This window comes from Rutidosis leptorrhynchoides, chromosome 10 (assembly GCF_046630445.1).
Source record: "Rutidosis leptorrhynchoides isolate AG116_Rl617_1_P2 chromosome 10, CSIRO_AGI_Rlap_v1, whole genome shotgun sequence".
Classification (NCBI taxonomy): Eukaryota; Viridiplantae; Streptophyta; class Magnoliopsida; order Asterales; family Asteraceae; genus Rutidosis; species Rutidosis leptorrhynchoides.
This window is the reverse complement of record NC_092342.1, coordinates 71,488,203-71,506,308: the sequence shown is the minus strand read 5'-3', so window position 1 is coordinate 71,506,308 and position 18,106 is coordinate 71,488,203. Positions and strand designations below refer to the sequence as shown.

Here is an 18,106-nt window from a genome sequence, read left to right as displayed (position 1 = left end):
CCGATTGATTTCTGTTAAGGGGACTTAAACCATTCGATGAATATATCTATTATTATCAATAAATAGCTAAAACTACAAATACTTGAAGAATTTGACAGGAATTTTTAAAAATAACTCTTATAACCTCTGTTCTTGTTCTATTTTTCAAAAAGCTCGAATTCGTTTTGTTTTTCAAAATCTGTAAATGTGGTTTTGTTAGGAATCGTATAGGTAATCTTTCTGCAAAGTCTCGAGTTCCAATTCCTCAAAACCATTTCGAATTTTTGAGTCAAACTTTGTAATTCAAAAGTCAAACAAATTGTTCATTGTAAAATTCGAGTTCCTTGTTATATTTTAAGTTAAATTGAGAATGGAGAAAGTTTTTAGGAGTGAATTGAAACTTGTTTCGTATTGTAACCTTGAGCTATAACGTTCTCGTTTTCAAAATCAATGAATATTTTTTTTAACTCGTCGCTACAGCAACATCAGGCTGTTTAGATTATATATATATATATATATATATATATATATATATATATATATATATATATATATATATATATATATATATATATATATATATATATATATATATATATATATATATATATATATATATATATATATATATATATATATATATTTTTTTTTTCTTTTCAGTTGATACAAACCTTAAACGTTTTTTTTTTAGATTTCAAATACAAGTTTAAATCAAGCAAACAAATTAGTTACTAGGTTGTTTTGATTATATCAAACCTGGGTCGACTGTTTTGATGAGGAAGAAAGGAAAGACAGAAAACGAGTATAAATATATATTGGCTATATATTAAATAGAAAAACAGATTAGGCTGGATGGTTTAGGAGTGTTGTGTGTGAGCGGGAGGTTGCGGGTTCGAGTCCCGCCGTGGGCAGCTATTTTTTTTTAAAACTCTTTGTGAGGTAGTTTCCTTTTTCTTTTATTATTATTATTATTATTATTATTATTATTATTATTATTATTATTATTATTATTATTATTATTATGATTATTATTATTATTATTATTATTATTATTATTATTATTATGAATTATGAATATTAATATTAATGTTATTATTAGAAGTATAATTATTATTATTATTATTATCACTTTCATTATTATTATTATTATTATTATTATTATTATTATTATTATTATTATTATTATTATTATTATTATTATTATTATTGTTATTATTATTATTGTTATTGTTATTATTATTATTCGTAATATTACTAAGTATCAGAATTATAAAAATTATTAGTATTATTATTATTAAGTATTACGAACATTAGTTATTACTATTATTAGTATTACTAATACAAATATTAGTACCCTTTGTTATTATTATCACCATAACCCTAGTTACAATTATGAATATTATTATTATTATTATTATTATTATTATTATTATTATTATTATTATTAATATCCTTATTATTAGTATAAGTATTACAATTATGATTATGATTATTATTAATGTTGTTACTAGTGTTATTATCAATAAAAGTATTATTATTATTAAGTAATATGATTATTAATATTATCATTCTTAATAAGATTGCTATTATTATAAGTATCAGTATTAAAATAAATATCATCCTTAACAATATTATTATTATTATTAGTGTTAATATTATCACTATTATCATTAGTAATAAAATTATTATAGTTATTATTATTATCAGTATTAGTATTATTATTATTACCATTATTACTAAAAGTAACATTATTTTCAAACCTGACATTTTTTTAAAAAAAAACTAATATTATCATTAAAAGTAACATTTTTACTATTATTATTATTATTATTATTATTATTATTATTATTATTATTATTATTATTATTATTATTATTATTATTATTATTATTATTATTACTACTACTACTACTATTAGTAGTATTATCAACATCATTATTAATAATTATTATTAAAAATTATTATGATTATAAAATAAAGGTTTTAAAGATATTGTTAAAGTTATAAGTATAAAAATAAAGATTACATATACAAAAATATATTTAAATTACATAACTTAATTATATTAATATTTCTATATATAAAAATGAAAATATATAAATAAATAATGAAACTTATAAATTATTAAATATAACCAATATATCATTAATAATAATATATAGAATTACTCGATTACAAGAATATGTTTTAATATATAAATGAATGATATAGGTTCGTGAATCCGATGTAAACCCTACATTGTTCAATTGTTCAATGCCGTCATATGTATTTTTACTACAAAATACAGTATGGTGAGTTTCATTTGCTCCCTTTTTAAATGCTTTTGCAATATATATTTTTGGGACTGAGAATACATTCACTGCTTTTATAAATGTTTTACGAAATAGACATAAGTAATCGAAAACTACATTATATGGTTGGATTATTAAATCGAATATCGCCCCTTCAAGTCTAGTAACCTAAGAATTAGGGAAATGGCCCCTAATTGACGCGAATCCTAAAGATAGATCTATCGGGCCCAAAGAGCCCCATCCAGGGTATGGATGATTTAGTACTTCGAGGTATTATTTAGTATATTAGCTGCGCGCTGTATACTGGGGGATATTCTATATGCATCTTGTTAAGGTAGGTTACCAGGTGTTCAATCCATATGAATGATTTTTATCTCTATGCAGTTTGCGAAATGCCTGATACGAGATGTGTATTTATGCGAAATGAAAATCTTGTGGTCTATTAAAATGATGAATTTTATTGTTTACGATAAACCTATGAACTCACCAACATTTTGGTTGACACTTGAAAACATGTTTATTCTCAGGTATGAAAGAAATCTTCCGCTGTGCATTTGCTCATTTTATAGATATTACTTGGAGTCATTCATGACATATTTCAAAAGATGTTGCATTCGAGTCGTTGAGTTCATCAAGATTATTATTAAATCAATTATAGTTGGATGTATTATGAAATGGTATGCATGCCGTCAACTTTCGATGTAAAGAAAGTTTGTCTTTTAAAATCGAATGCAATGTTTGTAAAATGTATCATATAGAGGTCAAGTACCTCGCGATGTAACCAAATGTATTGTATTCGTCCAGATGGATTAGGACGGGTCCTTTCAAAATCCATGATAAAGACGTACATGATCAACTATGTGACGATCTAACAGAGCATATTTGGAGGCTTCCAATAAACTTTCGTACTACAAACTAGCCGTAATCTAATGTTTTTTAATTAATGTAATTTTTTAGTTTTAGGACATTTATGTTATTGTAATTTTTAATTTTTTTTACGCTATCTAAATTGTTGTAATGTTATTATTTATGAATTTTTAATTAAATTTATGTTAAGTTTTAATTATTTATAAACGAATATTTTAACTAAATTTAAGTCTTGTATTTAAAACGAAAAATTAAAATTAAGTGTCACGTCAGTGTTATCCTTTCTTACAAACGCCCTCTTTAGAACATTTGTATCGCTAGACAACCAATGACGTTGGTTCCTACGTGGCTGGTCGGCAACGACTTGCTTCGTCGTATCAAGGTGTTGCTTGACAGTGTTTGGCCGGCGTTTGTTGGATGCAACGGAGAAGGCAACGCAGTTGCTTTTAAATGTATTAATTTTTTATTAATTTAAAAATATTATTTTTATCACTTTTTAATACTTACCCAATTATATTTTAACACATCATCACAATACGCCTAACTCACACTAAAAACCAACACCACCAATACTTTACACCAAAAACCAACAACATCCTAGACAGCAAAAAAGTGCAAAAAGCAACCAACACGAGTAACTAACACGAGTCACCACTACAAGTGGTCTTAAAACTCCCCTCATCCCCATCATTGCCATGTCAGTGTGAAAACTCAAAAAGTACACCTTATCCACTTCACGTCACAGTTACCATTATCCGTGGTATAAACATTGAAAGAAATATGTTTAAAATAAAAAAAATGTTTGGTTCGGATCTGAAGTTGTTTATATATAGTGTTTCCGAACCAATATCAACTAATACGAACTTAAACCTGGTCTCAAGCTAAATCCTTAATTGAATAAATATATAATATATATATATATATATATATATATATATATATATATATATATATATATATATATATATATATATATATATATATATATATATATATATATATATATATGATTTAGCTTAAGACCAGGTTTAAGTTCGTATTAGTTGATATTGGTTCAGATACGCAATTTATAAACAACTCAAGATCCGAACCAAACATTTTTTGTATTTTAAACATATTTCTTTCAATGTTTACACCATGGATAATGGTAACTGTGACGTGGAGTGGATAAGGAGTAGTTTTTGAGTTTTCACACTGACATGACAATGATGGGGATGAGGGGAGTTGTAAGACCACTTGTAGTGGTGGCTCGTATTAGTTACTCATGTTGGTTAATTTTTGCACTTTTTTGCTGACTATGATGTGCTGATTTTTAGTGTGGAGTATTGGTGGTGTTAGTTTTTAGTGTGAGTTAGGAGTATTGTAATGATGTGTTAAAATATAATTAAGTACTAAAAAAGGATAAAAATAATATTTTTTTAAATTAATAAAATCTTTGTTGCCTTCTCCGTTGCGTTCCAACAAACGCCGGCCAAATGCCGCCAAGCAACGCCTTGATTGAGTCAATCTGCACCACAGATTGAGTATGGTCTGTGAGTTTTTTGAGTTCTCTCTGGAGATATATATATATATATATATATATATATATATATATATATATATATATATATATATATATATATATATATATGCCGTGTATTTACACATAACTATACAACAGGATTTATATAAAATACAACAGATAATCTCCAATCTTATCGCTAATAAATCTCTTTTGATTTCGTTTAGTCTTTTACTTACCGTGGTGTCCTACTGTTCATACTAGTATTACTCCTTATACTATTTGCAAAACTGCCTAATGCTCGTAGAGGAGTTACTGTTACCATTGTCCTTTGATGTCTTTTGACATCATTTTCCCCCTTTTTTTACTTCATCAACCAATCAAGATTCATTGTAATTAACTACTCCGTATTATTATCATGACAAAATTACGCTCGTCGTCCCTTAACTTGTATCCAGCCTTCTTAGGTCATCCTTTTTCTTTTCTTTTTTTATGTCGTCGTCCCTATTCTTATAGTTAATATTGTCGACCATCCTTCTGTTTAGCTTCCGTTAACCTCAAGCATGTGAGAATCATATGAGGGTGTTTAAGTCTTTTAACTTCTTCAGGGACGACGAGTGTAACTTGTTCCCATTTAAATAGAACTCAAGTTGTCCCTTTTATCCCTTTTCGTTCAATGAAAACCAAATTGTAAACCCTAATTTCATATTCAGAGCAATGGCGAATAAGATCTACCGAATTCGTGAAGCAGATGTTCGTTACGATATTGATCAGCTTTATGGTAAGTATTACTCCATTATTCGTCTGTTATTTCTTACACAATTTATGTTTTTAACCAAAATTGACACCAAAATTCTATGTTTTGCAGAACATACTAGTACTTTATTTTCTATAAAGCTGCATCATGGTGGGCATTTTATTGACAATCCTGGAAGGAAATACTTGAATGGAAAGGTAACCTACATCGATGCGATTGACATAGATTACTTTTCATATCACGAACTAGGTGAAATTATTCAAGATTTAGGTTACAATGGTCATGGTGTCATAATTTTTCACTTTTTAATTATTCAAGATTTAGGTTACAATGGTCAAGGTGTCATAATTTTTCACTTTTTAAAACCTGGTTATGATTTGGATTCTGGTTTAGAACCTTTTGGTAGTTATGAAGATGTTATGAACTTGAGTAAGTTTATAATGGAAATGAAGGTAATTAGTATCTTCACTGAACATGGTATGGAACTTAAAGTAAACTCATTTAAGAGTCGAAGCTCTAAAGTTTAATTAATTTTAGAAGAAATTGTAGAGGAAGAACATGGGATGGGGACTACAAAGAAAGATGTTGAACAAGTGGACAAAAATAAAGATAGAATCAATGCTTTTCAAGATGTGGTCCAAAAATAAAGATAGGCAAAAAGTAAGTTTATTTATAGTCTAAAACACTAAATTTATATATGTGTTACTAAAATATGTTGATGTTACATTTGTTAAACAGTGACAGGGATTGATTGCTGCAGTTTCACATGTGTTTCCAGTGGCTAAACATCCTTATTGGGTAAGGCACATTCATCAGAACATGAAGAAAACATGGAATGAAAAAGTATACACACAACATTTATGGAAATGTGCTATGGAAACTACTGTGCCAGAGTTTGAAAAGGAAATGAAGTCCCTAAAAGACTTCAATGTTGACTGCCATAAATACTTAGCAGATATCCCACCTAGACATTGGGCTAGAAGCCATTTCTCAGGTTTGTAATTTTGTTATTCCACTAAGATTGTTAAATAATTCAAGTATATGATATTGATACTATAAAACTGTTAAATTCCATGTTGTTAAGTAGAGCAGTTTCAGATGTTTTGTTAAACAACATGTGTGAGGTGTTAAACCGATGGTTGGTTGATGCAAGGGATAAACCCATCATTTATGCATTAGAATATGTTAGAGAGTATTTGATGAAGCGGATTGTTAATGTGATGGTTAGTGCAAACCATAAGGATGCAAGTAATCAGATTTTAACCCCCAATGGAACCAAACTATTTGAAGCAAACAAGAAAGAAGCAATTAAGTTCACAGTGTTGTGGAGTGGTAGTCAGAAATACCAAGTTAATGGGCTTAAAGATGAACATCTTGTAGTGGATTTAGGTACTAAAGAGTGTGCATGTAGGAGGTGGGAAAAAACAGGTATGCCCTGCAAGCATGCCATTGCTGCACTTTACAACACAACTGCTAATGATGATGAAGTTAATCCACCAGAACAGTGGGTTCACCCAGTTTATATAATGAAAACATGGCGAAACACTTATGCATTTACTATCAATCCTGTAAATTGGAGAGCTTTGTGGCATAAGTCTGCTATTCCTTTTACCTTAAACCTACCAAAGATAATAGAAACTGCAGGTAGGCAAAAGAAAAATAGAAGGAAAGGTTTAGAAGAGAAAGACAACATTTACCAAGGATGGCAAGTTGTCTAAGAAGGGTAAAAGCATTCAATGTTCAAAATGCAAAGAATTTGGTCATAATATAAGAGGATTCAAGACTGAAGGAGCAAGTTATAAAAGGAAATATGATGCCTCAGGAAGTGGAACTAAGAAGAAGAAATCAAGAAGTGGAACAAGTTAAAGAAGTTTGTGCAACTATGTTGTCTTTTGTTTGTGCTAGTATCTTGTCTTTTGTTTAACTATGTTATTCATCTTTTGTGGTTTGTAGTGCATTTTGAAACAGAAACTTGTGGCTTGTATGTTACACTTGATGTTTGGTTTGTAATGTATTTACAGCTTGTGGCTTGTAATTTGACCTTGCAGTTTGTAATGCATTTTGAAACAGAAAATTATGGCTTGTAATTTGAACTTGCAGTTTGTATCTTGTCTTTTGTTACACTCTTTTGTTAGACTTGATGTAAGATACATTGAATACAACAAAACATAAACCAAATTACCCATTCATTAATTGCATTGATTACAGCAGGTGTACAAACTTAAATGAAATATAACAAAATAGCAGGTCTACAATATCAAAAGAAAGATTACAAAATGAAATTACTTAAACCAAAAAATAAAAAAACATTAAGCAAATTAACCAGCTACAAATTATCCACATCTTCAACCTTCTTGATATTCTTTGTTCAGCATTCAAAAGCTCTTCAACTAATTCATTCGCTCTCACTTCAGCAGTTGGTGGATCCATCCAAACGAAAAACCTGCAATTAGAGTACTACACAAGAAATCATGGAAATTATGTCAACAATATAACATTAATTCGTGTATTTAAACTATAAAATTGGGGTTTTTTGTTTACCTTAGTTGGACATGAATAGTATCGTCTATTTGGATTCTTCAACGTCGATGAAATACGAATAACAGCTGGCCGGCCACAATTGCAAATCACCATTATTATAATTGAAAATTAGGGTTAGGGTTACAAGTTATGAAAGGGGGAAAAGTGAGACAAAAGGGACGACTTGAGGTGAAAAAAAATGGGAACAAGCTACACTCGTTGTCCCTGAAGAAGTTAAAAGACTTAAACACCCTCACATGACTCGCACATGTATGAGGTTAAAAGAAGATGTTGATGAAAGGTAAATAGAAGGACGACCGGCAATATTAACTATAAGAATAGGGACAACGACAGGAAAAAAAAAAGAACAACCTGAGAAGGCTGGATACAAGTTAAGGGACGACAAGCGTAATTGTGTCTATTATCATCTCTATCACCCATTACTTCTACAAGTACTATTGTTATCGTTGTTCAGATAATCAATTTTGATAAGAATAGTTTACATTTATAAATAACTTGACTAGTCATATTATATTACAAATATTTATAAGAGAATTAATAAGGTCTACCATGTGATAATGTACCCAATATCTTGAATAAATTCCATAAGGTATAAAACATTTACCCGAAGGTAATTTACAACGAAGACATCCTAGGTACCAGCACCAAAGGGCTGTCATTACATCACATGACTACATAGAACAAAGAGATATGGAAAATATTCTCTACAAACAGTATTCGGCGCCACCAAGGTAAAAGAGGAAGGCATCTATAAGACTTTCCTTGAGCACTGTAGTGCTGTCACCCATTTATAGTAAGTTCACCAACATATCCAAAGTCACCTTGGAGACCGGCCAAGACTTCGAAATAAGGGACCAGCTCCCCAATGACACTATAAAATGAGATGTTAATCCCAGCATAAGGGCACCTCATCAACAATTCATGCATCTAAACTCATAAACTCAATACTATGGTAGAAAATACCTTCAAGGCGTAAAGTGAGATGTTAATCCCACTACATTCGGGAAAATGCCACTAAATAACCAAACACCACCCTCACCCTTAATCATAGCTAAGTCACACCTTAATTCACCATTAACCTGTAAGTCAACCAAATCCTAATCGACATTAGGATTACGCCAAAAAAGTGTACAAACAATTGGCGCCATCCGTGGGACCCAACGTCTTTTACAAACTCAAAACTTTGTTTAAACACTAAACCATCATGGTTGACCCAGAATCTCCCCCAGGGTTCTGTTTACCCCAATCCAACGTGCAAGTTGAGGAGGGTGCTAGAACCCCCATTACTCTAGTAATGCCCATAACCACGGACCAAGATAACTCAGGTCCACCGCCCTTGTTAGATAAAATGTTTATCCTCAAAAATTATGACAGCATCAAAGAAGTTATCAAGAAGCTTCGCGTTGAAGGCCGCCTCAAGAGCAAAAGAGTTCTCACGTATGATAGTGACGAATACGATGAAGAATTCGAAATGGAACCTCCACCTAAGCGAAACTCTTTGCCCATTGATCCAGACGATTATATCAACGTATTCGAAGGGGCCGCAGAATGGCTAAGTGGGACATGGCAGTGGCCTGTCATGCCTTCTCGTATATGCTCAAAAGTGACGCCAGAATATGGTTCGAGTCTTTAGCTAGAGACTCGATATCAAGCTTCGATGAGCTAAAGCGACAATTCAAATCCAAGTTCAGTCAGCAGAAGCATCATAAGAAAAACCATGCTGCCGCACATAGTATTCGATAGAAGGAGCATGAAGCAACTCGAGCTTTCCTCAGTCGATACACCGATGAAACTCAACAAATAGATGGCCTACCGGAGACACAAAGAATCTCGGGCCTAATGTATGGCTGCAGGACCCGATCCCTGGTAGAACACCTTACTCGGGACCTCCCAGACAGTTACGAGAAACTTCTCGACAGAGCCTATGTTTGGATAGATGCGAAAGAAACCGATGGAACTTTCACATACGAAGATCAAACCAATTCGAAGCGGAAGGAAAAGTCCAGCAGTCGAGAAGAAAGGCATGGGAAAAGAGAGGATAAGGGACGCTATGCCCCCTACAAAAGGGAAAATAACACCAGAATCTTAGGAACTCTCATAAAAACTCCGAAAGAAATCCTTTCCACAGAAAAGGCAGCACAAGCCTTCAAAGTACCACCAAAGTTGGTCATGAAACAGACGAATGCATTCAGCTAAAGCTTGTAATCGAAGACGCGGTGAGATCAAGGATACTTTCACATTTAGTGAAAGGCATCCAAAAAACAACGAAGGTTTTCGAGCCTGTTGCTGAAGACAAAAAGCCTAACGTGGGTAAAGCGATCCTAGCCATAGAAAGTTGTTTCGCAGTCGAATCCTGAAGGCATTTCAAAAGAAGCAGGTCACCCTAAGTCATCGATTGGGAGGAAATCTCCTTCCCTGCGCTATATACAATTACTCCCTCTGATCAGCCAGTCACTATCAGCGGCATGATATTCGATAGGAATGTCCACTGAATCTACCTCGACAGCGGTAGCTCATGCGATGTGATGTACGAACACTGCTTCCAGCAGCTCAGCCTAGCAATTAAGGCACGATTGATGCCACCACGAGTACCCCTGGTTGGTTTCTCAGGGGAAAGGTGCTGTCCAATAGGTGAAATAGACCTTGATTTCACCATCGCAGAGCCACCTATGACACGAACGGAGACATTAGATTTCGTCATTGTTCGAGCGAATTCACAACACAACATCCTGCTAGGAAGGATGGCAATGATGAGAATGGGAATCGTGGTATCCACTGTGCACCAGTTAGTCAAGTTTCACACAAACCATGGGATAGCAACCCTCCCATCAAGCTATGACCAAGCCAAGGTAATCAAGGCTATCAAGGAAACTGCGGCGAATCCTGGAAAAACCATCCTAGAAACCAAGGAAGAAAATTCACATGAAGAAAAGGTATCCATCAACCCTTTCTTCCCAGAGCAGCAAGTTACCATCGAAAGGCAATTGCCTTCGGATTTGAAGATGGGACTCCGCAAGTTACCTCAGTCCAATATGGATATCTTTGCCTAGGAATACAGAGATATGACGGGGATCCATCGAACTCTAAATATACAAGGCAAAGAAATGATAACGGAACACAGGCTTAACGAATACATGCATTTAGAGCTTGTCCACCGGAAGAAGAGGAATTTAGCCTCGGAAAGGGACAAAGCTGCATGTGAGGAAGTAGAAGAGTTACTTAAGGCAGGAATCATACGTGAGGCAAAATATCCTACTTGGGTAGCCAACCCTGTAATGGTCAAAAAATCAGACGGAGGTTGGAGAATGTGCATCGATTTCACTAATATTAATAAAGCTTGCCCGAAAGATTGCTACCCCCTGCCCGAAATAGATTGGAAGGTGGATTCACTCAAAGGATACAAATTCAAATGTTTCCTAGATGCCTACAAAGGGTACCACCAAATTCAGATGGCTAGGGAAGACGAAGAAAAGACTTCTTTCTATACCAGCAAAGGCATATTCTGCTACCAGAAAATGCCATTCGGGTTAAAGAATGTCAGAGCCACCAATCAGAGGTTAGTAGACAAAGCTTTTCATAAGCAGCTAGGCAGAAACTTGGAGGCTTATGTCGACGACATGGTGAATAGAAGCATCGGGGAAGCTAACCTTTTGACCGATATAGAAGAAATGTTTCAAACCCTAAGGTCGATTAACATGAAGTTAAACCCGAAGAAATGCTCTTTCGGGGTTGAAGAAGGAAGGTTCCTTGGTTACTACATAACAAAGAAAGGAATTGAAGCCAATCCAGATAAAGTCGACCGAATCAAAGATCTCAAAGTCCCGAGTGCCCTGAAGGAAATCCAAAGCCTGAACGGAATGTTGCTTCGCTCAGTCGTTTTCTATCAAGAGGAGCTGAGAAACAGCTACCTTTTTTCAAAATCCTCAAAGATTGCTTGGGCAAAAAGAAGATTACTTGGACCACCGAGGCAGACCAAGCTTTCAAGGAAATGAAGGCATACATCTCGAATCTACCAGTGTTGACCTCTCCAGACAAAGGGGAAACCCTGTATGTCTACTTAGCAGCATCCAAGGAAAGTATCAGTGCTGTACTCACTGCAGAAAGGGCACGAAGCCAAATCCCAATATACTTCGTCAGCAGAACACTCCAAGGGGCAGAAGTCAATTACCTCGAGCTAGAAAAGTTGACACTGGCACTAGTACATACTGCACGAAAGTTACCAAGGTATTTCGAAGCTCACCCAATCGTTGTCCTAACCAACAAACCAATCCAACAAGTGCTCATGAAACCCGAGAAATCTGGAAGGATGGCCAAATGGGCCATCGAATTAGGCGAACATGACATAGAGTTCTGAAAATGCTAAAAACGAACATATATTTCATAGCATTATCCCTCAAGAAAGACAAGCTTTTAGTTGCAATTGTTCGATTTACAAGTGATATTCGTTTAAATAATAAAAGGTGAAGACAAAAGACAGATTCAACGAATTGAAGACGTAAATGACTAAAACGTTAAAAAGTACAAAGTACAATCCAAGAGGTTCAAATTATTGATGAGAAACGTCTAAAAATTACAAGAATACAAGCCGTGAAATGCAAAGTACAAGATATTAAATCGTACGAAAGGACGTTCGGAACCGGGACATGAACCGAGCATCAACGCACGAGTCAACGGAGCTAAAATTACAAGTCAACGGAGCACAAGAATATATTATAATATATATATAATTATATAAAATTATATATATTATATTATATAATATTTAAATATCGAGCAGCCCACGTTTTGGATTCATATGTGACCAGGAATAGGCGGCCATGCGATCGCATGGCCAGCATGAGTAAAACTCATGCGATCGCATGAGCCCAACAGTGTGGCCAGGTTCTATAAATAGCGACGAGTTTCAGCGAATTATGTACACCTTTTTCTTTTCCTTTCTATAATTCTCAATCTATATATATATATATATTTATATTTATATTTATAATTTTAATTTTAATTAAAGATTAATAACAATAATGTTATGTTAGCGAATATTTTAAGTTTGTAAGTCGAAACTCTGTCCGTGTAACGCTACGCTATTAATACTCATTGTAAGTTATGTTCAACCTTTTTAAATTAATGTCTCGTAGCTAAATTATTATTATGCTTATTTAAGCCGAAGTAATCGTGATGTTGGGCTAAATATTAAAGACGAGGTTATTGGACTTTGTACCATAATTGGGGTTTGAATAAAAGACCGACACTTGTGAACATTGGTCTATGAGCTATTAATGGGCTTTATATTTTTTTATCTGAATGATAGTTCGTTAATTTAATATAGAGATTTACAATTTGACGTATCTATAAATAACCATATACACTCGGTCAGACACGATGGGCGAGATATTTATAAATACTAATAATCGTTAATTTAACCGGACACGGGAATGGATTAATAGTCAATGGACTCATTAAAACAGGGTGGATTACGTACAAGGACACTTGGCGTAATTGTTAACAAAGTATTAAAACCTTGGGTTACACGCAGTCGATATCCTGGTGTAATTATTAAAAAAAGTATTAAGACCTTGTTACAGTTTAAGTCCCAAATTAGTTGGAATATTTGACTTTGGGTATAAGGATAATTTGACAAGGACACTCGCACTTTATATTTATGACTGATGGACTGTTATGAACAAAAACCAGATGGACATATCGAATAATCCAAGACAAAGGACAATTAATCCATGGTAATAAATTAAAATCAACACGTCAAACATCATGATTACGGAAGTTTAAATAAGTATAATTCCTTTATTTTATATCTCATCGCACTTTTATTTATTGTCATTTTATTTATTGCACTTTTAATTATCGTACTTTTAATTATCGCACTTTTATTTATCGTCATTTACTTTACGCTTTAAATTAAGTTGTATTTATATTTAATATTTTACATTAGGTTTTAATTGTGACTTAAGACATAAAATCGACAAACCGATCATTAAACGTTAAAAACCCCCTTTTATAATAATAATAATACTACTTATATATATATATATTTATACAAATATAGTTTAAAATATATATAGCATTAAATTTAGTTGTATCCCTGTGGAACGAACCGGACTTACTAAAAATTACACTACTCTACGATTAAGTACACTGCCTATAAGTGTTGTAGCAAGGTTTAGGTATATCCCATTCTATAAATAAAAAAATAACTTGCGTAAAATTGTAGCATATTTAATAGTATTTTGCAATAAAAATATAACTATTTCGTATACACCTCGCATAACATCAAGTATTTTTGGCGCCGCTGCCGGGGAACTCAACAACGCCGAAGAGAAACGCTATATAAAAAAAAGATTTTTATTAAAGTCTTAATTTGCTTTTGTAAAAATACGTTTTAAATATTAAAAATACAAAAACACAAAAAGAAAATAATAATATATATCTATTTAAGTGTTTAAAAAAAATATATATATCTTTTATAAAAAGTATAAAAGTATATTTTTTTATTTAGTTCTTAAAAATATAATTTATATAATTATTTTGTAAAATTAAAAATAAAATTATAAATTAAAAACATAAAAAAAAATTATAAAAGTAATCGGGCCGACACTGTAGCAGCCCAAACATTTGAACTGGATACGCAGGTCATACGACCGCATGACAATATAACAAACACTCAATGTGATCTCATGGATTGGAAAGACTGGTCTGAAACCTTTGACCATCGAATTAGGGTTACAGAGTATTATTAATTATTATTATTAATTAGCCCTAATTAGGTTTAAATTAATTAATTAATTTTTAATATTAGTTTTAGTTTTATTTTTTAATTTGTAATATTAAGTTTTATTTAGTTTTATTAACTTATAAAATTAATACTTTTATAAAATAATAATATAAAAATAATATATTTATAAAAATTGTATTTTTATAACTTTAAGTTTTATTTTTAACTTTTGTATCTTTTTATTAGTTTAATTGGTAATTTGTATTTTTATCGTTCATAATTAGTTCGTAACTTAGTATTTTGTCGTAGTTATTTTATATCTTTAGATTCTTAAGATTTGCCGTAAAATCCCTTAAGTGCTTTTTCTTTAGACTAAGACTTAGACGCTTTAGAATTTTACAACGTCGTTTATCGCTTTAGTTTTAAATAAGTTGTAGTGTCCTTTTAATTTATTGCCGTTTTAGATATAGAATTCCTTTAAGCTTTAATATCTTTAGACGCAAGTTTTAATATTTAAATTTTTAGACTTTTAAGTTTCGACGCGCTACTTTCTTACTATTATTTTTCGACCTTTTATTTTTCGACGTTTTTCGACGCACTCTTTTTCTTTCTTATTTTTCGACGCTCTAGTTTTTAGAACATAGAATTTTCTTTATTTTCTTTAAATTTCGACGAAAAATTATTTTAAGTGGTTAAATTGATAGATATCTAAAATTTTCTGGTTCGTAGTAATAGTTGGATTTGTTAGTGGCGAGTTATGGGCTTCCGATTTAAAGGGTCCTGGCTACCTGCTGCATCTATTGGCTATTCGAAACGTGGGCAAAATCAGAAAAGTCTATTAATTTGATAACTTATATAATTTTTATCTTTTATAACTAATAGGATATTCAGTGAATGCACCGAGCAAAACGTTCACCACCTTTCATACATTCACCACCTGTAACTCGATCAAGACATCTAGCCAACATTGTCGCCGTTGATTTTTCTTTAGAATCGTCATCTAGTCAACCAAGTACTCCAATTCAAATTTCCAATAATCCATTTTTTGAACCCGACCTCACAATTGAGAATCCGGAGGATATTCAGGGACAATTCAGAGATCCTGAAACACTAATCATTCCTCCTGAACCACAAATCACTCATCCAGAGATTGTCGAGGAAGAAATTATTAAATCAGAATCCTCTAGTGATTCAGATTCAACAATTTCAATCATGGAAAATCTGGAACCTCTAAGTATGGAAGACCGAATGAGGGCTAAACGCACTGGCCAAGGTCACGCAATTACTCAACTAGACATTAACGCACCAGATTATGAAATCAAAGGACAAATCCTACACATGGTAACTGATCAATGCCAATTTGGTGGTGCGCCGAAGGAAGATCCAAACAAACATCTTCGAACCTTTAATAGGATCTGTACTCTATTTAAAATTCGAGAAGTGGAGGATGAACAGATATATCTCATGTTATTTCCCTGGACTTTAAAGGGAGAAGCCAAAGATTGGTTAGAATCGTTACCTGAAGGGGCGATTGATACATGGGATGTCTTAGTTGAAAATTTTCTTAAACAATTCTTTCCGGCATCTAAAGCCGTGAGACTTCAAGGAGAAATTGTTACGTTCACACAAAAGCTAAATGAAACTCTATATGAGGCGTGGACAAGATTTGGAAAGTTATTGAGAGGGTGTCCTCAACATGGTTTAGACACTTATCAAATAGTACAAATATTCTACCAAGGATGCGACATTACTACACGAAAAGACATCGACATAGCAGCTGGTGGTTCCATTATGAAGAAAACCGCAACTGAAGCTTACAAAATTATTGATAACACAGCTTCCCACTCACATGAGTGGCATCAAGAAAAGGATATCATTAGATCATCTAAAGCGGCTAGAGCCAATTCTAGTCATGACTTTGATTCCATTTCCACAAAGTTAGATGCTTTCGAGAGACGAATCGAAAAGATGATTAAAGATATTCACGCAATACGAATTAGTTGTGAGCAGTGTGGAGGACCACATTTGACAAAAGATTATCTCAGTATTGAACAAACAATGGAACAAAGAGAGAATGTTTCATACATGAACCAAAGGCCTGGAAATAATTATCAGAATAATTATCAATTGCCAAGACCAATCTACAATCAAAATTAGAATTATAACCGAAATGTTCCATACAGTAACCAACAAGGTCCTAGCAATCAACAAGTATCTAATAATACTTACAACCATCAAAGACCTATTTTTCCAAATAAACCACCACAAACCGATGATAAAAAGCCAAATTTAGAAGACACGATGTCGAAGCTAGTTGAATCTCAAACGCAGTTTTTCACATCTCAGAAACAAACTAATGAACAAAATGCTCAAGCATTTAGAAATCAACAAGCTTCTATTCAAAATCTGGAACAAGAAGTAAGTAACCTAGCAACGTTGATAGGTGAAAGAAAACCAGGAAGTCTACCCAGCGATACAAATGCTAACCCCCGGAATGAAACAGCTAAAGCCATTACCACGAGAAGTGGTATTACACTTAAACCACCTGAAATACCTGTAATTTCTGATGACTCTACTCCTATTACACATGCACCACAGCCTGAGCAAGATAAGGAAACAGAACCGGTAGTTGAAATGGTTAATGAAGATAACAAAGTTAAGGCTAAGCCTTATGTTAAACCATACCAACCACCGCTTCCTTACCCAAGTAAAATGAGAAAAGAAAGACTTGAAGCCGAGCAATCCAAATTCTTGAATATGTTTAAACAAATAAATGTAAAGCTTCATTTCATTGATGTGATTTCAGGAATGCCAAGATATGCTAAATTCCTGAAAGATCTAATCACAAATAGAAAGAAAATGGAAGAACTCTCAGCTGTTACAATGAATGCTAATTGTTCTGCAGTACTGTTGAATAAGATACCAGAAAAACTCTCAGATCCAGGAAGTTTCACAATTCCATGTTTTCTGGGTAGTCTTAGTTCAATAGAAGCATTGGAAGACTTAGGTGCTAGTATAAATTTAATGCCATATTCATTATACACTAAACTAGACCTTGGAGAATTGAAACCAACACGAATAAGCATACAACTAGCCGATCGATCAGTAAAATATCCTAGAGGGATAATGGAGAACATGCTAGTTAAAGTTAGTACTTTAGTATTTACAGTAGATTTTGTTATTCCGGACATGGAAGAAGATTCTCGAGTTCCTCTCATATTAGGAAGACCATTCTTAAACACGGCTAAAGCAATAATAGACGTGTTCGTTAAGAAACTGACCCTAAGTATAGAGGACGAGAGTGTTACCTTTCCTGTTGATAGAGCCATGCAATAACCGCAATCTGCAGATGATACATGTTATTATATTCAAACTATAGATTCACATACAGAATTGTTAGAAGAATTTCCAGAATTACAAGGAACAGGAGAATGTTCTTTAGGAGA

The 18,106-nt window shown here is 32.8% G+C and overlaps 1 protein-coding gene across 1 annotated transcript in view; it reads left to right on the top strand.

Annotated features, from left to right (window-relative positions):
- The first annotated feature begins 11,924 nt into the window (after positions 1-11,924).
- The window catches only part of LOC139870366 (uncharacterized), a 31,636-nt gene continuing 25,454 nt past the window's right edge, over positions 11,925-18,106 (top strand). The window contains exon 1 of the mRNA XM_071858176.1: positions 11,925-12,160. Within this exon, the coding sequence (XP_071714277.1) occupies positions 11,925-12,160 (236 nt within the window). The remainder of the gene's footprint in view (positions 12,161-18,106) is intronic.